This window comes from Balaenoptera borealis (genome assembly GCF_965194805.1).
Source record: "Balaenoptera borealis genome assembly, chromosome: 14".
Classification (NCBI taxonomy): Eukaryota; Metazoa; Chordata; class Mammalia; order Artiodactyla; family Balaenopteridae; genus Balaenoptera; species Balaenoptera borealis.
The window spans coordinates 68,796,655-68,819,892 of NC_138875.1; the positions used below are offsets into that span (position 1 = coordinate 68,796,655).

Genomic DNA, 23,238 nt, shown 5'->3' on the forward strand with positions numbered 1-23,238 from the left:
AAAAAAAAAGTTTAATGTCAACTTAAAATAGGTTTTTATGTTATATTCTTAGATATTAAAGTATTTTGGCCCTTTGTTTAAAAAAAAATTTTGCCACTTAATTACATAAATTTTTCGCTGATAATAAACTCTTCTGAATGGTTAAAAAAAATGTAAAAAAATTTAAAAATTAAAAAAAATAAGGGACACACTAAAAAAAAAAAAGAAAATGGATCTTCTTTGTTTTTATTAGTGCCTTTTACTTTAACATCTATTTTACTGATTCTTTACTGTCAGTCATTTGGGGCCCTTATGCTTTGGTAGTTGGGTTTTTTCTTTTCAAACAGCATTTTTTTTTTAAAGAACATGTGGCATGTTGCCATCATCTGTCAGCCTCCTTTTTGTTTTGTTTTGTTTTTTAATTTATTTATTTATTTTTGGCTGTGTTGGGTCTTCGTTTCTGTGTGAGGGCTTTCTCTAGTTGTGGCGAGTGGGGGCCGCTCTTCATCGCCGTGCGCGGGCCTCTCACTGTCGCAGCCTCTCTTGTTGTGGAGCACAGGCTCCAGACGTGCAGGCTCAGTAGTTGTGGCTCACGGGCCCAGCTGCTCCGCGGCATGTGGGATCTTCCCAGACCAGGGCTTGAACCTGTGTCCCCTGCATTGGCAGGCAGATTCTCAACCACTGCGCCACCAGGGAAGCCCAAGCCTCCTTTTTAATTGTTTAGTTCACTTACATTTTTAATGATTACTGATTATCACTGATTTTAAAAATTTATTTCATCTTTCTTTTCTCCTCCTTTTAAAATGGTTTTTGTTGTTGTTCCCTCTTTTTTCTTTTCTTTTAAATCAACTAAGTTTTTTAAAATTTATTTCTCCTCCACTAGTTTGGTATAATCCTCTATTTCTATTTTTTGTGTGTGGTTATGCATACTTAACTTACTGTCTCTAAAAATCTACTTTTCTCTTCCCAAACAAATAACACTTTAACTTCCTTGTTTTACATATTATTGTCCAGTATTTTAATTTTTTATTGCTACCCAAATGAGACATTACTTTTTATATAATTAATACTTGTTTTGATTTTTTTTCACATTCACCTAATTCTGTGTTCATTATTTCTTCATGCATCTCAGACTTTCACAGGTAGGACTGTTTTCCTTTCTGAAATACAGTTGTCCTTTGAACAACGTCTGGGCTGGGGCACCAAGCCTTTGCACAGTAAAAATCTGCATATAATACATAGTCTGCGCTTCTTATACGTGTTTCCTCACAGCTCCTCCATATCCGTGGCTCCACATCTGCATTCAACCAACTGTGAATCGTTTAACATTGTAGTATTTACTACTGAAAAAAATCCACATATACGTGGACCCACACACTTCAAACCTGTGTTGTTTGAGGGTCAGCTGTACTTCCTTTGGAAGTTTCTTTTAGATACAGGGATCTAGTGGTAATGAACTCTGTTCGTCTACAACCGTAGAATTTTCTGTCCTGCAACACAGAAGATCAGAAGCATTCAGCCATCTAAACCACTACCACCAACCTGGTACCCAGGCCTTGGGGCCAGATGAGCTGCGTGCAGGTCCGCTCTGCTGTGCGCTTTCTCTGGCTCTGCTCCTGGCAAACGTGAGGCTACAGTGTGTTTATAAGGATAAACTCCAGACAGAAATACATGCTTATTAATGACACATGACCACTTTGTGTACTGCAAAGAAACCTAGGAAGTGTGGAACATGCATAGAAAGTGATTCAGATACAGCACTTAAAACCAAGGGAACTCATGCTTTAATAGACACTGAAATCACAAAGGAAGGCCAAGTGCCTTAGCAATCTCAATAAAAATATGAAGTTCTTTTTACATGGTAAATTTCATAATATAAAAAGTTTAATGCCATCTGGAAACTGTAATTTACAAAAAAAAAGTTCACATAGGCCAAAGATGGCTAACACTGCATACAAGGGGCATGAGTGCCAAGTGGGGAAGGCATCTGAGGAGGGGAGATGTGACCACGTGTGTCCTTACATGGAATATCTTTGAAGGGTCTGGCACAGACAAGGGCCCAGTTCACAAAGCACATGTACAATTCTTTTAGGTAAAACAATAAAATATGTGATGAAAATTATACATTTGTCACATTCTGCCTACTTACTAAATGCAAACCAGATTATTGTGTGGCATTTTTTCCAGCCTGAACTGAAACTAACGAAGTGACTGTTCTCCTTGTGGTGGGGGTGGTGGCAGGACAGGCACTGAGCTGGGGACTTGCCGAGGTGACCGCGCACCGGGATTCACCGGGACAGACAAGCACAGTGAGGACAGCGTGTGCAGCAGCGCGTGGACCAGGGACTGTTTCAAGTGGATGGAGGTGAGAACTTCTTCATTTTACTATACACCAATACCAAAACGCATCAAAATGTAAGCTTGAGTAGCTAATTTTGTCTTGGTTTATTGACTTAGTTAAAGATCACTGAAGTAGTTGCGTGGTTCACTGGTGAGAAGATAGATTCGACTACCTTGCTTTGTGGTCATACCAAGGTTTCTAGGAGAGGGAGATTTTATTGCTTGTATTTGGTGTATTTGCATCTGATAGAGTAGAGTAGGGGCAGGGATTCCAGTTTCCTGAGCTGAAAAAGAAATAATATCCAATGCTGTCTGCATACAGTGAGGAAAAATATTTTTGTAAATTTCACCCACACCCATCGACTCCTTCCAAGTGGGGCAAAGAGCCGAGGACTATGCAGGGGTCATTCGCGTCCATCCACATGGCTCAGGTTCCCACGCATTCCTATCAGTTTTATCCACAGCCTGACACTCACTTTCCCTAGATTGTAGAAACAAAACATTATGCTAATTGTTTTCTGTCATCTATAGCAGGAGCCAGCAAACTTTTTCTTAAAACACTAGATATTTTAGTTCTTGTGGACCAAGAGGTAAAATCAAAAATATTATGTAGGTACTTATTTATATAAATATTTTAAAATGTAAAATCCATTCCTAGCTCATGGCTGTAAAAATCCAGGCCTCTGACCAGATTTAGATTTAGCCTGTGGGTCATCATTTGCCAACCCCTGATCTGTACAAAGAATTTGCAAATTATACAATCTCACATAATTTTTAAGTGCATACTGTTTTCAAGGTAGACTGAAAAATTCACCTTGATTTTACATCCATTTCACTTGTATAGAAAACACCAAGACTGACTGTAAACATAAAGAAGTGGCGACTCTACAGTGATTTTTAGATTGGTCCTATTATTTCATCATCTTTGCTTTTCTTCATTGAAACTTATATCTAGGACCAAAAAAATATCATATATTCCATTTGGCTTTTCAACATGAAACCTACAACAACAAATGTATTTAGGACTAAAACCAGGTTAGGGTCCACGAGTCCTCCTCGCTGGCTTGGTAACCACGGGGAAGCGGTCTGGGTGGTGGAGGGTGTGCGCTAGAGGGAGGCCTACGGGGTTGTGCCCTTGTCCTCAGGGATGGAGCAGAGACCCGGCCTTTCCTCCAGGGCTACTTGGCACTTGGGAAAGAGGCTGAGAGTTGCTGAGAAAGGAACAGCCCAACTATCTATATGTGGATTCAGAAATTTACTTTGAGGTTTATTTCTTGTTGTTGAGGACCTGATTTTGCTATCTAAATGCACAGTGCTATAAACTTGGCTTTCATTTGCTACACTGGTACTGTTACTACCATTTATAAAAGATATAAAGACAACCTTATAGCTGCTTGCTTCTTTATAAAGTATTTCTCTTCCAGTGTTGGGATCAGGGTTAGAATGGGACATTCTTTCTTTTGCTTTTGTCAACATGGCTGTTGGGTTAAACACAAAAAGCTTCTATGACATAGCTCAGGAGAGTAAGACAAATTGAATAAATATCTCTTCCTCTTTTCAGAGTACAGTGAGGAACAGGGCAAGTGGTCAGTGTATGTTTATAAAGTGAGATCCTATCCAGGGTTAAAAACTCTCCCTGGAGGTCTTGATGTTAGTGTCCCTCCTGCCAGGCCCCTCCTGTCCACTCCTTGTGTGGCTCGTGTCCTGGGACAAGAGGCTGCCCACCGTTGTATGATGGACCCTCACAGTGAGGGTGGTAGGATTTCAATTTTAGAATTACCTGAAAGAGGCTTATGTCAATTCTCCAACTAAACAGTACTAACATGATTTTCAGCACTTCTTTTCTTTATTTAAATATGTTAATAGTTACCCCTACCTAGACTGTTCTTTTGTCTTGTCCCAGCTGGCAACAGTATCAGTGAACTGTCATAGCTATAGGAAAAGTCCCTCTTTTTTTTTTTTTTCTATGACAACACTTTTAGGAATATCTCTTTCCCTGTTCAGCAATAATTCAGATGTATACCCCAGCAGAAGGTCCCCTGCTTCTGAGGCTGTGGACATTAAAGTCTTCTGTGGGGGGGGAGGGGATTTGTCCTTTGGACCACAGGAGCAAGGGGCGCTGGTCACACTAAGATGAGGGTCCAGATGCAGCTCACAGATGTGAGGTGCTGGGATTGTGGGAACCTGGTGACAGATTTAGACAGAAGGGGTTTTAGAAGCCTGGCGTTGGGAAAAGATAATAAAATTAAGCAGGTAATAAAGGGAATAAGAGCTGGAAGGCTAGATTCTGGTTAAATCTAGTTAGCCATGGAATTTTTCTTTTGTTTTTTTGTTTGTTTTTTGGTTTTGTTTTTTTTTTTTTTTGCTTATAAGGAAACAATAATTTCAAACTCCCCCCTCCAAACTTGATAATTACTTATTGATGACTATTCAGATTTTGATATTTTAAAAAACTTTTTGAGCTTTTAAAAATAATAGCTATAAATGCAAAGTACTATTGATAATAAAACCAAGTTGTTTATCCACGTACAAAAAAGGTCAGTAATGTTTTAAAAGCACAAAGTTGCATTTTTAAATCACAATTGCATAGTTCTAAAATGCCTGGATAAGAGTTACATAAATTTTTTTAAGAAAATTCAAGTTTGGTTGACAGTGGGGCCCCAGGGACATTTGTAGCCCTCAAAGAGCAGAGTTCAGGAAGTGAATTATTGCCTTGTTACTCTGATGTTACAATATCATGAGACCAAAACTGCTACAATTTAATTACAAATCATTGGCATTTTTAAAACCAGTATCCTGTTTTTTGGCTACTGTAACACTTTCATGTAGAACTCAACTTAGAGAGATTTTATATACCCTACCCCCAACCAGCACCTGAAAGCCTTAAAAAAGCTGTTTGTATTTCTTTGTATAAAAGGTACTGCATATATACCTCTTAGCAAAATATGTGCTCCCTTTCTCTCCCCACCCCAGAACCATGACCATTTTTGTACAAAAATCCTGTTGAAGAATCACATCAAAGATGAGAAGCAGGGAGTTCCAAGGTAAACATTTGGTGACGTGTAGAAAATTCCATGAGCCTCCTGTACCAACTCCACAGAAGTCCTGGCTTTTGGTGAATCTGGCCCAGAGTCCCAGAGGGGGGGGGGGGGGGGGGGGGGGTGTGTGTGTGTGTGTGTGTGTGTGTGTGTGTGTGTGTGTGTGTGTGTGTGTGTGTGTGTGTGTGTGTGTGTGTGTGTGTGTGTGTGTGTGTGTGTGTGTGTGTGTGTGTGTGTGTGTGTGTGTGTGTGTGTGTGTGTGTGTGTGTGTGTGTGTGTGTGTGTGTGTGTGTGTGTGTGTGTGTGTGTGTGTGGCGTCTGGGAGTGGTGGCGCCCGCGCCGCGAGAGCACACCCATGCTGGGGTGGCCGCACTCGGGAGCAGGCCAAGTGAGTGCGGAGAGCTGGGCTGTGGGCCGCTGTGCTCCAAGTCGGTGTTGGTGGGTATAAAAGATGTTTTAGCATTTAGAGGAAGGAAAAAATCTTCCTGGGGACAGAAACTTGTAGCCGTTTCCAGAAGGAAGTCTCAAAGGGCGCGTGGGCACCGTGGCAGGAGGGCCGGCGGGCAGCGGCAGTGTGCTCAATGAGGTGGTCTCCGTATGCCAGTGTCCGTTGGGAGGGGCTTTTGGGGGCGTTTCTCCACATTGCTGCAAAGACAGCTCCTTAAGTTCTAGCTTGTCTGCTCCTTCCTCCTTCTTGTTGTGCCGAGGTGACAAGTTTAATAGACTGAGGACATCTCTCTTGGAAGTCATCGTTCCAGGGGTCCCCCGGAATATTTTCATTGGTCCCGTGGAATGCTGGGGTGTGCTCTGCCAAAACATCTTCAGGTTGTGTACAGCCTGCACCTTCTCGTCGATGGCTGCCATCTTCAGCTTGTCTATGTCAGGAGCGTCAGCTGGACTCGAGCGAGCGGAGCCAGCTGAGGAATAGGAGAGAGCTGGGGACGGTGCACTTCCAGCAGGAGACTGGTGGCCTGAGCTCGGGGACATGTTCCTTGGTGATTTGGAAATGTGAGCACTGTAAGGAGAGCTGGGATACTTCAGCTTAAAGAGAGGCTGGTCGGTCAGGGAAGTCTGGGAGTCGGAGCCGGGCGACGGCCGGCCACTGTGCTGGCTCGGGCTGTCTTTGATGGACGCCTCTGAGGTGGTGGGGCTGCTGTATCCTGAACTCACCTTGGGTAGGGAAGAGCTTCTGGCTGGGGGCTTTGGTTTGATAGTAACTGGCGACAGCTGGCTCTTCTGGTGGGAGAGGGCAGGCCTGCTGAACGCACTTGTTTCTGATGCTCTGAAGACAGCAGCGCTGTTGGGCACGGAAATGCCATCTTCAGGATTAGTGCCCTTACCTTGACCACCGCCCCTCTGAAGACGTTCCACCGCAATGAGATGGCTTTGTGTCTCCTCTAGAATCTTCTGGGCCAACTCTTGTGGATCAAGCTTTGGGTTGCTTTCTTCTTGGGATTTCACGGTACTATCTGTTTCTGTGCTAGACTGGTCTGATTCTCCCGTATCTGAACTTGCTAGTTTTCCAACCTTCTGGAAGGGTGAGTTTGGGCTGGGAATCAGAGTCATTTTAACTGGAGAGTTTGGAGTGCTTATGCTCCCCTTGGAGCTTACCGAAACTTTCACACCGCCAGCTGCCCCGACTCGGGACTGTTTGTGATCTGGTGAGAAGCGAGTCTTTCTGTTTTCTTGGTAGGCCGCCAAAGGCTCAGTGCTGATGATGGAAAACCCTTCATATTCTTCTTCGTCTTTGCTGTCTGCAGGGCGGGTCGGGGGGGACAGCTGGCTCCGAGGCAGGGTGGATCGCTGTGGGAAGGCGTTCTTGGACCGGTCATAGTCCTGCCTTCCTCGAGGACCTCCGCCCTCTGACCCACCCTCAGGCTTGGAGACAAAGCTCATTGAGGAGGCGATGGAGCTCAGACTGTACACAGAGATGGCGTCTGAGGCTATGCTCTCTGCACCGGTGGGAGAGAAAGGAGGGTGCTGGTAGCCCAAGGGCAGAGCATTGGAGACAGACTGGGCTGAGGCCAGAGACTCCAAGGAGGACGAGCTGTCAAGGCTGAGGCGCTTGGGCAGCTCAGTGGAATCTAAGACAAAACATAGGCGCCCAGAGGACAGTTAGAATTCTGTATGGTTTTGATTTTTCTTTCACAAGCATCCTTATATGCATAGAAGCTAGCAAAGCATTATGCAAGTGTTACTTATACACAACTTGAATTCATCTTATAAGCCTGAAAAACACAGTCCTGTTGGAAAAAGTAAATCTTACACTGGGGACAAAAACACCCCGAGAGCGCGCACAGCCCCGCGCGCTGCGGACCCCACCATGCGCCCATCTCCACTCTGCTCCCTATCTCACGGGACTCCATGGCGGCCTCCTGCTCTGAATGGGGGGACGATCTGTGATGCCCCCTGTCCTAAACCCTCACCCGCCATCCCTTCCAGCTCCGGCCCCATCGCTCCACATCCCAGCGACCTCCTCGGAGTCACTTACACTCCTCTCCGCACGGCCTCTCCTCCCAGCTGCTCTTAACCCACTCCAGTCAGGCTTTCGTCCTCCCCAGTTCATGTAAAGGTTAACAGTGGCCACCAAATCTGGTAGTCTACACAGTCAATCACACCCGACCCTCGTGGACTGATCCTTCCCAGGCCCCTCCTTATCTCTGTGACCTTTGACCCCAGGAGTGCCCACAGGACACAGTCCTCTTCCCCTCGGACCTGTGTGCACATTTATGTCTCCACACTGGACTCGTCTAACCAGCTGCCTATGAAGGTGTCCAAGAGGGAACTCAGACCCATCCCATTCCTTCTGCCACTTTCAAGGTCTCAGCAAAGGCAGCCCCATTCTGGCAGCTGTTCCAAAGAACAGGATATCACCTCTGGCCCTCTCTCTCTGAGCACATTCATCAGCAGGCCCTGTTGGTTGCCTTCAAGCCTTGGCCACCATCCGAGCCAGCATTTAGCCTCACTTGGCCTCTTGAGAATGGCAGGCAGGCTTGCCCCAGGGTCTGAAAAGTGCCTCGCAGGCCCGGCTCTGGGCACCACTGCTCCCTCATCACCTCTGCTGCGATGCCACCCTCACTTCCTTAGTCCCTTAATTTGCACGTTTTCTGCAGAGCACATGGTGGCACCTCATCTAACATATACTACATGTATGCTCATCGTAAGTTGAGTTCCACGAGAGCAGGGAGTTTGTTTACTTGAACATTCCCTAACACAAAAAAGGTTCGTTCCCTTAATTCTTCCTCTTCCCAAACCATAATCAGGGTCATGCCCGTGGCTCCTGGGGGCCACTTGGGGTGGCGCCACACGGAGCTCTTACCGAAGAGTGCGAGCAGGGCTTGGAGCGCAAAGTGCATGGTCCGTCGGTTGGCTTGTTTCCCGGTTTTCAGGATTACTTCCTCCTGACCAACCTCACAGAGATCAAAACCTATAGAAACAAAGAATATAAACACCTGCTTCCTTAGGGAAGATTCCATGTCCTAAAAAGGATTAGGGCTCCTCATACAGTCCCAGGGGAACCCCTGCAGACCCCTCAGGAAGCCCCGCCTGGGCCCCCCACCTGCACATCAATCAATCATGTGAACGTCAAGTCACGTGAACCAACGGGGGCCAGCTCTGCGACCATCACACCTGCTCAGCATGGCTCCCCCTTGCTGTTTGTGGACCTCTGTCCCTTCGTAGAGCGCTGAACTGCATTCTCCAGAGGGGAGGGTGGGAATTAGTAAGGCTCATTAACACTTGTCTTCATTCTTTTGCAGAAGAACAGTCCACTTAAAGAATACTGTCCAGGACAGACACTGGCCACTCCGTTCGGCATTGGGTCCAATATTTAAAGCTAGTGCAGGGGAAGGTAGAAGCTTCTCAAGGGCAAGGACAGTGTCTCCACGTGTGGTCAGTGTCTGCCACAAGGGCTCTGAGATGAGCTCTCTCTGATGCTACAGAATCTGCTGTATTGGCTGAACTGCCCTGCAGGAACTGCACTCCTCTCTGCCAGAGCCCGAGGGGCTGCTCCTGAGTCTAACGGTTCTAATGAGACACAGAGCTGGCACAACAAAGGGCAGGAGCCTCCTGAGCAGGAGGCTGCCTAACGAGCTGTTGCCACAGCACTTAGACTCATCAGGGGCCATTACAGAGGCAGCCAGCACGTCTCCCGGGAAGAGTGTAGGAGGAAGAAGCCAAACAAGACACCACAGCCAGTGCTGCGGCCATAGGCGGTGCCACCGAGCAAGGAGTTAGGGCCTGGGAGCCTCAGCATGGAACGTCTTCACTCACCTCCTCAGCGGATCACTGAGCTCCGCCTGAAACAGTGCAGACAGTCGGTGCCGGCAGGCAGGGGGCAGGCCCTGTGATCCCAGGCCCTTCCCCTCCTCTGACCTCACAGTGTTCCCACAATAGGGACCCATGATACCTGATACATGACAGCAAGCATTCGCCAAAGGAGAAATCTGTCTCTGCCTTTTTTTATTCTTGTAACTCTGATATTGGTTCTGACACTATCATTCCTCTGGGAATTAGATTCAGTAGAGTAGCCACTCAGCATTTGGGTTGCTATGGGACATTTTCCTCTCTGAACTCAAAAATAAACAGTCCCTGAAAACAACAGGAAGGTCTCAGAGAACTCAGCACTTTGAAAACGAATATCTAATAATATAAATGTAACATTTTTAGTTAGAAAACTCTACTTTATCAAAGTAATTTGAACTGGTTGCTCTAATAGAACTGAGTCGTCTAAATAAACCACAGCTCTGTGATGGGTGTGACGGTGCCAAGGGCTGGAGGGGGCGCTTCTCCCCAGTCTCAGTCCAGAGGATTTAAAAATCAGAAGTATGTGCACCCAACTCACCCCTTGAGTGAGTATCACTGGGGTTTGCAAAGTACAGAGACGTAGAGGAGCATCAACGAAAGTCACCCAGGATCCCAACACCAGAGCGAGCCAGTGACACACCTGGCAGAGGGGCATCAGAAACAGCCTGTCCACAGGGGAGGAGGGCTGGCTCCGTCACACCCGCACTCGAAGGGGGACTGAGGCCCTGCTTGAGGACAAGAGCTTTTCCTTTATACAGAAGGGCCTTGGCTTCGTTCTTGCCTCACCCTGCAGCCTGTCACAAAGATGAAGAGACCCATCCTGGGTGTGGACCTGGCCTTTCTCACCCTTGCTCCATCTGCTCCTGATTTATCTATTCAGATATAAATTTACTATGTTTACACCAAGAAGCCTATGTTTTAAGTCCACAGAAAACAAGCGAATAGTACAAATCATAAACGACATCAAAGCATCTACTCACAGGGGATTTGGAGCCCCTGCGGGGCTGTGTGGCTTTCCCCCTTTACCTTCAAAAACAAATGGAGCCCGCCCTAAGCTGAGTTGGGCAGGGAAAGGTCATCTACAAATGGGCTAGCAAAGATGGCCCAATACTGAATATCCAGGCCTCCCAAGCAGAAGAGAAGTTCCTTAAAAAGGAATCTCTGCCCTGCCATGTTTGATGGCTGGTCCCTGTACCAGTGAATCCAAGCCATGTCAACCTCCAAAGACACCCCACTCCATCAGGTTAAAAACCAAGGGCCTTCCACTGGCCTCAAATCCCCAGGATCTACCCCATCCTCTGTCTCATCCGCCCCCGTGTCCCCTGCACCTTGCCCAGGCTCATCGACCCTCTTCCCTCGGCCTGGATCTTTCATCCACAGGCTCTGGGCCTGCCAGCCTCTCTGCCTCCACCCCTCCAGCACATTACTGTGACCCCGATGCTTTTGTCTGTCATGGTGCTTCCTCACCTTCTGAGGTGCTCCCCTTAGATTAGGTCTTTCTATGTCTGTCTGTCTCCCCCTCTAGCATGAAAACTCTGGTAAGAGGGCAGGGCTTTTTGTCCTTTGCTCACTGCTGCATCCCCAGTGCCTAGAACATTGCCCGACATAGAACAGGTGTTGAAAAACAAACAAAAAAGCATGTGGAGTGAATGGCTCTCCTGCAAGTCACACAGGCACTTAAGTGGGGCAGGAGGAGAGCAGCTTAGCCTCTCAAGGTGTTTTATCAACAAATGTACCTGTGGTAAGAAAGTAGCGATATTGTTGGGAGCTGCCTCAGTTGCGTTACAATGATGTTTGTTGAAAAAGGAAGAGTGTTCTGGATTGAAAGAGGATCCTGGAATACACAGTTCTAGGTCCCCGTGGTCAATCAAAGGTGGTTTCAATTGTATTTTTTTCTGCCAAGTTCCAGTAGCCAGTGATAGGGACCAATATTGAAATCATTATTTTATGACTTGACTTTATTTTCTTTAATCATGGGCTGACTCCCAACAATACTTGAATCTAACAGATTAATCTTAATGCAATGACTACAAATGGGAGAGAGGAAATCATAATGTAGGGAGAGTGGCACAAAGCTGGAAGGCCATTTGGAAATTGTGCTAAAGCACTAGAGTCTTTGCGTTAGCTATTTTTAAGTAATAAACTAAGAAAACACTAAGACCCCTCAGAGTCTATTAACTTTACCCAATAGAAATGAGAAAAATAGGTTTTTAAAAAACAGAATGAAGCCAATGAAGTCAAGGATGCTCTGTCCTACCTAGAGCCGCCAGGAATTCGTGACATCCCGGGAGCCGCCACAGCTGGACGCTGATGGAGACCTGAATGGGGGCTGATGCGAAGTCCTGTTCCTTCTCGCCGGCCTGCAGCTGGACCAGCACCTGGTGGAGCTGAGCGGGGAGAGCGTCAGCGTCCGCTGCATCTGGGCCCCAGGGATTTGTCCCCAAGTTTCTCTTGTGTCACCTGTCATTATCATCGCTAATGACCTTACACGTGGGTAGCATCTGAAATTCTCTTTACGGTGCCTCCATGCCTACTGTCCTGCTGTCCTCTCTGTGGGAGCTCGAGGGCCAGCCCCCAGGCAGGGTTTCTGCTTCCAGCCTCTTCCCTCGCACACTGGCCACGGGGCTATGAGTGCGGGAGGGGACTTGGGGCCTAGAAGAGGGGTGGGGTCTCCCAGACACAACCTGCTGAGTGTGTGAACTCCACCCGGGGCCTCGTGTGGTTTCACAGTGTGTTGTCCTGCCCCTGCTGTTCTGAGGGAACTTGAAAGGTCAAATCAAGAGCACAAGAAGGGTGGAGCAGGAAAGGGGAGCCAGAGCGGAGACGGGGCAGACCACCTGAGCCAGCGGCACTGCCCCCCCAGCCTGAGCGCGTGTTGGCGAGACAGCAGTGCCAGGGGGACCTCGGGGTGGGCGGGTTGAGGGGCTCACCTGACAACAGTGCTACTCAGAGTGGTACTCACCATTCCAACCATATTTTTAACAGCCTTCGGCCAGCAGATTATAAGAAGAAGAAAGAAAAAGAGAGAAAGAAGAGAATTTAGACTTAAGCACAGGTAGTTACGCAACACAAGCTGATCACTGCTGTAGGAAGCACCACACCGGGCCCGCGGCTCTGACCCGGAGGGGAGAGGAGTGAGAGTCAGCAGGGACACACAGGAGAATGCACAGCCACGCCCAGGCCAGACACGCTGGGGGTGGGGGTGGGGGGCCAGGGTCGGCCAGGCCCTGCCCTTCCTCGCCAGGAGATGGGGAGGGGCACACTGGGCACGGATAGGCCACTCTGTAGAGCAAAGTCCACTCTGGTTCCAGAGTGACTCGGAAATACCTACCATCCCCCAGCCACTGGTGGCGGCCCAGGACGCTTCCCTGTGGAGGTCCCTGTGCTGCCACCAAAGGCTAGAAATTAAGCTATTGGCTGTTTGGATGCTCAGCCTGGCCCTGTAAATGTAACTCTAGCTTTTTCTTTTTGTAGAGCACAGGCTTGTAGCCCTCCTGGGTTCAGGATGTTTAAGTGTCTTCCTGATTCTATTCAACAAGCAGGTCTAACACACTTATTACAAAATGAGCAGAAACTCAGTGAAGGGGCCAGATCAGTGAGCTACATTCCAAATCTAGGCTGAAAACCACCCCAGGTAGGGGGAGGCTCCAGGAACCAATCAGATTTGCAGAGGTTAACCCTAGATGGAGCAGCTTTATTTCTACATAGAAACAGTTCTGCTAAAATGAAATCTGCTGATATCTAATAACGTGTATTTTTCAAATTATTACACTCTAAGGTGACCAGAGAAAACTGCTCTGTGCTCTTTAGGGGTTGCTACGCTGTCACCCCAGTGCTCGTTCCAGACCCTCACTGGCCAGTAGGAAGATCAGAAGCTCTTAGGCCAAGTTGGGAAGGGACTACATGATGCTAAGGGTTAGAATCCTCCAATTCTCTGAATTAGATCTACATTCTTCTAAAAGAAAGCACTTTTTGAAAACCTGCTAAGCAGTATCTTTCATGAGACTTGACTTTGTGTTCACCACTGTGCCTCAGTGGTGGTTTTGTTTCAGGCAAGGGTCATACTTTGATCTAAGAATAAGTACTGGAGCACCTGTAGCCACCCTGACGGGATGGCCCTACACCTGCTGGCTTGGGTAAGGTGGCTGCAACACTTGTCAATCAGCAGAAACAGTTGGTGGTTAGGGATGATAAGGTGCAGGAGACCACTGAATGGAGAGTTCAGGAAATGCCCTGAGACTACAGGTGACTGGGGCCCCTTAAGCATCCTCTGAGGCCCTAGGGACTCAGTGCCCAGGGAGGACACTGGGAGAACTTGCTCCTCTGTGCCTGCACCTGCCGGAGAGGGCAGTTCTACTCCCAGCCCTTGCCTTTTCCTTCTCATTACAAAAGCTGAAAAAAAGCAGTGAGGCTGCATCACGTGCAGGTTCCTATTTGGGGCCAAATCACTGTCTTTCCAACCCGGCACAGTCCTCAGACCTGGGCTCAGCTGCACTGGCTCAACTCACCCGGCTGATGAGCTGCTCGCCCGTCTCTGAGGCAGTGATGAGCTTGCAGAGGGCTTGGAGGGCAGGGTTGGGCAGACCTAAAGCAAGGAGGGGGCAGGCGTTATCCGGAGGGGCCTCTGCACCCGCAGTCCTGCACCTTCCGAGGGGAATGCACCCACAACACTCAGCTTTGGTGGCATTTTCAAAAGCTCGAGACAGCCAGACGTGTGTATCCGTGTCTGACTTGTCTGTGAGAAGGGCAGATGGAGGCAGGGCCAGTCCTGACCCTGCTGTGTCCTCCAGGCGTACGGTCACATGCCAGGACCCCAACTAGTCGCTCAGGCAGCATCACCCCCTTCGAGTGAAGCACAAAGGGCAGCCCTGAGCATCTGTGCCCCGCGTCACCCTGGGGTCAGCCACACAGCTCTGTCAGATCCGAAGCTGCTGATTAAATGTTAATAGCAGCTACTGTTTGCGCAGCAAGACCTCATGTCATCCCAGGAAGGGGCAGAGCTGGGGCAGAGGATGTGTTGCCATCAGATGGAAACACCAGGTCAGGAGCGCTCCTTTCCCCCAGAGCAGGAGGAGTCTGTGTCTGGGACTCCTCAGCACTTCTCAGGAGACCCTCGCTCCTCCCCATCTGAGACCCGGCAGGGACCACGGCCACCCACTACCCTGCTCGAGCTGTCAGCCAAGGCTCACCCAGCAGGGACTGGATGGTGCTGCTGCACTGCTGGAGTCGGTCGCCTGGGTCGGAGGTTGGGAAGAAGACAGCTGCTGGCAGGCCGCTGGCGGGGGGGTCCAGCCGGAAGCCCACAGCGGTGAGGAGGGCCTGCCAGCCAGGGATGCCGCCCACTTTGTTCTCCACGCTCTGCTGGGAGGTGTACATGGCGTTGCGCTGCCCGTTCTGAATGCGCTGCAGGGACTTCTCCACCTGCAGGGGAGGGGGGAGTGAGGTGCCGCTCTGCGTGGGGTGGGCGGGGGGGGGGGGATACCCTGTTTTCTCTCCAAGTGGCTTTGGGGGAACACAAAGCCCGTGTGGGAAGCTCTGCAGGGCTGGCAGCTGCCACCAGGCACCCAGGCCTGAGGACCACACTCTGCAGCAGCGGCCAGTGTCTTGCAAGGGAGGGGCTGCTACCGTGAGAGCCGAGGGCTGGAGACTTGGAGGAGTCCTGTCCCTTCCCTAACCCAGCTCCGGGCTGTCCTCCACAGACACTCAAGTGACTTGTCTGAAAACCAATCTCTGGCCAGGGACCTGCCCCAAACCCTGCAATGGCTGCGCCCCATCACTAGGATGAACCCTCAGGCCTTCAGGACCCCCCCTCACTGCCCGTGCACCTCACACACACCAAGCAGTGCCCACCGTGGGGCCTTCGTCCCCCAGGCCTTCGACTCCTCCTCCATCCTTCAGCGCTGACCTCTGGAACCTGTGTCCACCTGCACACGGGCCCCTTCCACCTTCCAGGGCCTAAATCAGTGCTGCCAGGTAACTGCCACCTTAACTCTCCCAGGGAGCGTCCACAGCACCTGCAACAGCCGCAGGCCTTCCCTCGGCAGTTTTTCTAAGGGAAACCTCAGCCCATCTGACATGTCACCTGCTCTGGGGCACGTGTGCCGTCACTGGAGGGGAAGGAGAGTTGTCCAGGATGTCACTTGAGACTTTTCTTAGAGTAAAACCCTGGGATGCCGGGGGCTGACATCAGAGGCAAGAGGAAACGCACGTTCCCGGGCAGGGCAGACAGGCAGCCAGCTGGCTGTCCCCTGGGCTAGAAGGGCCCTAGAGACACTGTCCAGTGGGTAGTTAGAAGGAGGAAAAGACTGGTGAACTTGACCCATGGCGCCTACACTCACCCCAGAAGATGAAGCCAAGAAAAAAGAGAAAACCCTTAGATGTACTCGAGGGGCCTCAAGGCCGAATGGGAGCGGAGAGGCCTGGCTCTTGCTCCACGGCCTGGCCTGGGAGGAGAAAGCAAATGGGCTACAGCAAGGAAGGAGGGCACCTCTCGGGGTGAGAGGGACCTGACAAGGGTCCTAGTGCTGAGCAACATAAAGGCTCCATGCAGCTTCCAGGCACAGGTTAAAATCAGTTGAGAAAGTCTTCCCCCAAATTCTCAAAGCACAAGAGCACGTCCACCTGGTGGCAGGCAGCGTGGGCTTCCTTGCATCTGGCCCAAGAGCTGTCAGAGGTTTCAGGCTCCAGCATTCTTGTTCATACACTGATTTCTGTCAGGCCTGAAAAAACCTCCTTCAGGCAGACCTGAGCTTAGGAAATGTCCGTGACTGATCCCTCACTGGAGTCCACACAGAGCTGATGCCCAGCCCCATGGGCTGTGTTTCCCTGGCCAAGGGAACATGCCCACCTAGAAGCCGGCCCCAGCCCACTGCCAGGACCCGTGGAGAAGCCTTCACTGGGTCCTTCCTCCTGAGCACAGGCAGAGCCTTGTGTGCACCTCTAAGCTGCGAGGTGGCCACGGGGTGGCTGTTTGCCTTAGGTTTGGAAAGAGCTCGGCTGCGGCGTGGGCTGTCCCCCACCTCCCCCCTGCCTCACGGGGTCTGGGCTGGGGCTGCACTGGTCTTTCTGGCACAGAACTCCAAGGAAGCTAAGAATTCTAAATTATTTGAAACTGCCTTCCAGGTTATCAAGGTGGAAGGGTGGAACAAGTTTTATGTCACTGTTTCCCAGCTTGATTTATAACCTTTCAATTCTGTAGAAAATGGCATGGGGCCTCTGTGTTCTCACCAGGGCCCCGCCAAGAGTAGGGTTGGGCTTGGACTCTTCCAATTGAGTTTAGGGAACGGCCAGTGTCCTTTGATTATAAAATACCAGTTCTCAGCTACTGGGACCCTATTGTGTGACAGCTACTCACCTTTTCTCTAACCCTCACGATAACCTTGAAAAGGTAAAGTTTTATCCCCCCTTCTACTCGAGGAAGTTGAGGCTCAGAGAGCAAGGTCACTTGCCCAAAGCCATGGGGTGGAAGCGGCTGTGGTCAGGCTCTGCTCCAGGGCCCCCCTTGGCCAACCCCCCCAGGGTCTGGGCGAGGATGGCTGCAGCCACCATCCGAGAATGGTGTGACACTGCACACTGTGCCCACCGCACAGACGTCTGGGGACAATGTCCCCTCCACCTGCTCAAGCCCCCCGGTGCTGTGGGACCCCTCCAGCCTCGCCCTGCTCCTCCTGCATCTCCGGCCGCCTCCCGCGAGGGCCCTGCGCCCCTTACCAGGTGCAGCAGCACTCGCAGGGCATCCCGCGCCCGCTCTGGGTGCTGGAGGATCTCGGTGAGGGCCTGGCCGATGAGCGAGGAGGGACTGTTGAGCTTCACATCGCTCCCGATGAGCAAGAACCCTGTGGGGAGCCCAGAAAGCACCTCAGAACTGCCCTCACCCAGCCCAGCTGGTCTCTACAGCTCATTTGTGCCAGAGAGAGAGAGGCCTGCCAAGAACAGCTGCTCCATGGGCTGGACCGGGACGGCTAACTCACTGGGGCACTTTGATACTCTTTTGCTGGGTGAGCTGCTCAGGAAAGCTGCTGAGGTAACTGCGCAGTGAGCGAGGCAGGAAAAGGCTGTGTGGCCCCCAGGGCCCCTCCCTGGCTTGGCCACCATCCTGAGGAATGATCTGCCTTGTTTTCCCTGAAATTAACCTGTGTTGGTCTGGAATGTGCCCAGGGATGGAGGGCCGGGTGTGCCTGACTCCTTGGGGCCACCAGACAAGGGGACAGGAGGAGGTATCCCCCAGTTTTAAGATGAGCAAATGGAGCTTAGGCTGGGGAGGAAGGAGCCACACGTCTGCCTGGATCCCGTCCCCCTTCCTCTTCCCCAGCACCCACTTCCATAAGCAGGGCCTGGGGGAGGTACAGCGGAGCAGCCTCCCCCAGCAACTTTAGGACCAACCTGCCCCAAGTAATGGAGGGGAAGGGTTTTCTGAGAATGAATGTGCCAAGGCTGTTTTTAAGGGTAACAGGGCAGCATCATTAAACACCATTTCCCACAGAACAGAGTTGGCTTTTCTATTGTCTGTCACTGAAACTAAACAATGACAAAAATACCACGTCCATAAGCACACTGGGAAGATGTGGGGTGGGGTTGGGAGGCCCTGTCAAGAATAAATGGCCAAGCACAGGGGCTGGGTCCCCACAAACCCTGCAGTACATTCTGCGGGACCACGTGGGGCTCAGAGCCCCTTCTGACTGCTGAGAACAGATATAAACAGACACCATGTGCTGAGAACAATCATGGAAACCACGGGCATGATCGCCTCTGATTTCCGCCATCTCCTGGCAGAGGAAGTCTGGCAACATGGCCAGGCCCAAACCCGCAGGGCCTGTCTGCCCCCTGCCTTGCAGAGGGAGGGCCCAGCCGTGAGCTGAGGGCTGCCAGAGAGGAGGCCTGCTGGACCAACTGAATGTTTCTCTTCAGCCACGTGAGGAAACAGGATAGATTCTGCTTTGAATGTTGAATACCTTTTTGAACAAGACCACAGCTATGGTATGTTTGTGAAGTAAACACGTTCCACTCCTCAACAACATGGCTCACCCACCCGGCACCAGCCCTTGGCCGTGGGCAACTCAGCGCCACGCCCAGGGCGGCCCCCGCGGGCTCCTGTTTGCTGGCCACTGGGCCCGGGACACCACGGCCCCACTTCAGCGCTCACCCGCCTTTGGGGGACAACACCAGCAACCTCAGCTCACGTCAACTGGCTTTACTTTGAGGGGAAGAGTAAGGTGAAAGCCATTTTGTTCCCAACTTCTAAACATATAAATGAATGGTATATTTTTTTGCCATTAAAACAATAAAACGTACATGTTTGAAAATAGTATTTTTGGTGTTCCTCTGCTTCTCAAGGTTTAAGACACTCATTGTGGCATTGGTGGGATTGTCGTCTGCTCTGGAGGTCCTGGGGAGGTGTAGGGGCCAATTCAGAGAGACCACCACAAACTGAAGGATCATGAAGTGTGTCAGCAAAACAGCCCTGCCGCATGAGAGGCCTGGGTCTGGGTTTGGACTCTGTCTCAGCCTGTCGGGGAGGGTCTCCCGCATGGGAGGGTCCACAGCAGGTCGCAGGTCATTGCATAGAGCTGAGCGGCAGACCAGATGTCAAAGGGAACGTGCTCCCTCCACCCCCAGGCCCTCATGCCCCTCACAGGGCCCTGCGGTGGGACCACTGGGCACACACGCCGCCGGCCCCTCACGCATCACAAGACGTTCAACCCACTCCTCAGATTGTCTCAAATGTGGACAGGGAGATGCCAGCACTACCACCATCATCCCCTTGGTACCACTGAGGACACTGAGCTTCAGAGAGGGTAAGGAACCTGTCTCAGGTCACACAGCCTGATGTGGAGCTGGACCAAACCCAAGTCCTCCAATGACCAAATCTCAGGTCTCTCTAAACACACTGACTGCTCTTTCCTACAGTCTGGGATTTCACACGAGGGCCGTAAAATGGGTCACCCAGTGCACACGACATCAGGAGGGCTTGACACGCACCCTGACGGCAGAATGTTCTGACGCTCCTGCTCACAAGGCCACTCTAATGCCACAGTGAGGAGAGACTGACGTGGCTCGGCCAGCGAGGCCCCCTCCCTGAGCCTCTCTGCACTGTCCTTCCCCAGCACCCCCCCTGCCCCCGTCCTCACCCCCCACCGCCCTGACTGCGCCCCCAGGCCCTCTGACAGGCACCCGAGCCCCTACCTGCCCAGTTGGAGGGGTGTGAGAAGGCCTTGCTGCTCTGCACCACCTTCATGGCCTCGCCCAGGGCCGCGCTGGCCTTCAGGCCATTCAGCAGGGACGAGTACAAGGCGTGCAGGAACATCTTGGAAGCAGCCACGGGCACAGGCCACAGAGACACGAGGACACACTGTGCGCCGGCCGCCAGGAAGGCCCGCGTCAGCGCGATGACCCCGTCGGCTGTGACCTTGCTGTTGGACTCCTGGGAGGAGCCGAGGACCACCAGCTTCACAGGCAGCCGCAGGTCCAGGACGTCGGCGGCCGTGAGCAGCAGCTCCTGCAGCGGCGGGCAGTCTGAGATGCTCTCGCCATCGCTGGTGTCATCCTGCACCCGCAGGGACTCAGGGATGGTGTAGGGGTGGCCGAAGGAGCTCTTGCTGCCAGCGGGGGTGCCTTCCACACTGGGCGTGAGGACCAAGGCCGACAGTTTCCAAGAGATGTGGGTGGCAAAGTGGACGCACTCGGCCTGGGTCAGGGCGCTCATGACCCGCTCTTTGGTGGCCACGCTGCCCACCAGCGGCTGGCAGCCCAGCAGCTCGGACACCATGTAGGCCTCCTCCTCGGCTGACGGCATCGGGCCCCACAGCCACCTGTCCATCACCGCCGATGGGAGCTTGGGGTTGCCGACCACAGCCGCCATGGACGTGGAGCTGGAGTAGGCGGGAGGGTTCTTCCGCAGGTGAGACTGGAGGGGAGGGAAGACAGCGGGCCACCCATTAGGGCTTCTCTGGGGCAGGCAGATGCCAGCTCTCCAGCAGGGCTGCATCCAGCGTGGCTCCACCTGTTCTCCTGATAACCTTGTTCACTCTACTTTTCAAGACCTTTTTGACACAGGTGCATGTCTGACTGAGAATCACACCTGCTGGTGACAAGCTCTTGAAAACAATGAGACCAGATAGATGGCAGGAAGACCCCTTGCCGTTTGTCAAGCTGGAGGGGGGTGGGACAGGGCGTGCAGGAGGCGAGGGTGTGCAGGGCAGGATCACCGGCCCTACATCTCCCTCCCACAGGCTCCCCTGTGAGCCCCTCAATCAGGGGGAACCCACTGCTGATGCAACAGGGGCTCGGAGGGGTGATTTTGTTTAAACTTGCAAAAAGCAAGTCACAGGGGAGACAGGGCCAAATTAAGTCCTTTAGAGGCACTACAACTGAAAAGATGAAAAACATCACTGAATTATAAAATCATTATAAAGAAGCCCAACAAAGTTCTGATTTTCCCCCACGATGCCTTCTGATGTTTTTTGGGGAAAACATCATGCATCAAATTATTTCAAAATAATTTTTTGGTGTTTCCACCCGGTGATGCCTTAAACTGGGAAAGAGAAATGCCTCTCGGGTGCCTGTCGGGAGACGGGACTCTTCCACTCTCTGGTTCATCTCTGCCTCCCAGGGTGCCCTGGCAGCCGGAGAGGTGAGTTGGCCCTCCGTGCCAGACGGCACACAGCTGGCTCACGGATGGGATTCACAGTCAACCATGGACATGAAGAAAACTTGGAGAAAAATCATTTCTTTCACCTTGAACTGACTCTGTCCCATGAGAAGTACAATTCAGCAACAAAAACTGTCATAACTAAGATCTCCAAAACCCGTGAGGCAGAAACTGACCCACCTGGAACCATGCCAGTGACCAAGGTCAACAGAGGCTGAGGCAGGTCCCGTGGGGGCCGCCCATGCCCAGGCCTGGGGCAGGAGTGTCAGGGCAGGAGGGAGCCCGGGTCTCAGGGTATCTGGGCGAGTTTAGAGAAGGGAAGAGGGCTCAGGGCTGGCTCCGAAGGCCCTCTAGGTAGGTGGGCAGGGCCAGGGGTGGCTGTGGGCTAAGCCCTGACCTGTAGTGGGCCACTGTCACCCGCTTGAGTCCACAGAGTTCATCCCACACTGATTTTTGCCAAATGAGACCCAAGTCCTGAAAGCCACCCATTTGTTTTCGGTTCTTTGTCGGCCTGTGGGGCCCTTGCCCACTTGACGCTAATCCCATCTGTCTGCCCTCCCTGCCTGCGGCCCTTCTTCTGGGCACACTCGGCGCCCACTCAGCGGTCAGCTTGGCGGGTGAGCGCGGCCCCCAGGGGGTGACCCGCTTCCTCAGACAGGCGGCACAGCCTCCAGCCTGACTCAGTGCTGGGAGTAGCTCCCAACACTGGTGTCACAGCAAAGCAACGCAGAGAGAAATGACACACATGGTGGCCTCCTGAGGTGGCAAAGGGTTCGGGAGGCTGTCCCCCTGCCTTCGGACGGATCTGCTCCAAAGTGACCCCACCAGCCGCAAACTAGAGAGTCCACACCTCCTCTTGCGGTCACCAGCCCAGCCAGAGGGACGGCGCCCCAAACACCCAGGCGGGCCTGACTTACCTTGGCCTGAGGACCGAGGGAGCGGATGGAAGGGACGGCGATGAGGGCGAAGCGCTCGTACAGGTACTCATTGGAGGAGCTTCCCTTCAGGAGGGCGAACGGGATGAGGTAGAGCTCCCCCTCCAGAACCAGGACCAGCTGCCGGTGCCGGCCCACAGGGCCGCTGGAGTGCATCAGGCCCTGTGGGGTGAGCGGAGCGGCTGACACACCCAGCGGGGGTACGCCTTGGGAGGACCAGGCACCCCCGCCCCCAGGGGGTCCGCTCAGGGAGTGGGGGTGATGGGGCGGGGCTCCCTCCCACCTGCCTCACAGGCGCCACCCAAGGAGGAGGGTAGAGGAGCAGGGCCAGGAGGGAGACTGTGGTCACCCGTCACGGAGGGTGTCCCACAAAGACAAGGATCAGCCCGGGTCATCCAGATGTTTCTACAGAAGGCAGGGGATTCATGCAAAGGGCAGCTGTCCCAGAAAGCACTCAGTGAGTCACGGTGCACCCGAAGGACCAGGGCAGGAGATGCTGCGTTGGCACAGGGACCCTACGGGCAGTGTAGGAATGACCCTGTCACACAGGCAGTGAGGTCTCAACCAAAGTGGGACGTGCTGTCCATTTCAGTGGACAGGAGGCGAGGGAACTGACGTGCAGACAGAAGCTTTGGGAACCAGGATGACATCCCCGGAGGAGAAGGGTTCCGGATTCCAGGACCTCAAGTCACCTCAGGCCTCTGTGTCCCTCCCCCCAGGACAGGGTGGCCCCATGGCCCCGGGCTCTGCAGGGGCTGTCCCCACTCGCTCCCCCGGTGCTGGCAGGGAATCTGACACTGATGGGACCCCCATCACTCCCGAAAGGCCCAGGCGGGGACCTGAGGGAAGGGTGAGTGCATGCGGACGCAGAGCAGACAGGCACCCCTCACGCTCCAGCAGAATTGCTCATGGAGACTAAGGCCAGATGAATCTGGATAACGCAAGTGGCAATGACTGTGAAAACCAGACTAGACACAGGCTAGGAGTGAATAAA

At 52.0% G+C, this 23,238-nt stretch overlaps 1 protein-coding gene and 1 long non-coding RNA gene across 7 annotated transcripts in view; one reads left to right on the forward strand and one right to left on the reverse strand.

The window, feature by feature from the left end:
- The window catches only part of LOC309611323, a 61,533-nt gene extending 48,123 nt beyond the window's left edge, over nt 1-13,410 (forward strand). Inside the window, exons 2-4 of one of the 3 annotated variants that reach the window (XR_014234443.1) lie at nt 2,221-2,344; nt 5,293-5,363; nt 11,924-12,185. This is a non-coding gene — a long non-coding RNA (uncharacterized lncRNA). Of the gene's footprint in view, nt 1-2,220; nt 2,345-5,292; nt 5,364-11,923; nt 12,186-12,647 lie in introns of those variants that run through there. The other 2 variants (XR_014234444.1, XR_014234445.1) reach the window with 2 other exon arrangements.
- TTC28 (tetratricopeptide repeat domain 28) overlaps nt 5,468-23,238 on the reverse strand; it is a 648,733-nt gene continuing 630,962 nt past the window's right edge. For 3 of the 4 annotated variants that reach the window (XM_082355559.1, XM_082355557.1, XM_082355560.1), the window contains 9 exons: nt 22,227-22,406; nt 19,845-20,565; nt 17,373-17,497; nt 14,852-15,083; nt 14,171-14,247; nt 12,625-12,648; nt 11,920-12,049; nt 8,677-8,784; nt 5,468-7,441 (listed from right to left, as the gene is read on the reverse strand). In XM_082355559.1, coding sequence (XP_082211685.1) covers nt 5,814-7,441; nt 8,677-8,784; nt 11,920-12,049; nt 12,625-12,648; nt 14,171-14,247; nt 14,852-15,083; nt 17,373-17,497; nt 19,845-20,565; nt 22,227-22,406 — 3,225 coding nt within the window. In that variant the 3' untranslated portion in view covers nt 5,468-5,813. The remainder of the gene's footprint in view (nt 7,442-8,676; nt 8,785-11,919; nt 12,050-12,624; nt 12,649-14,170; nt 14,248-14,851; nt 15,084-17,372; nt 17,498-19,844; nt 20,566-22,226; nt 22,407-23,238) is intronic. The other variant, XM_082355558.1, reaches the window with a different exon arrangement.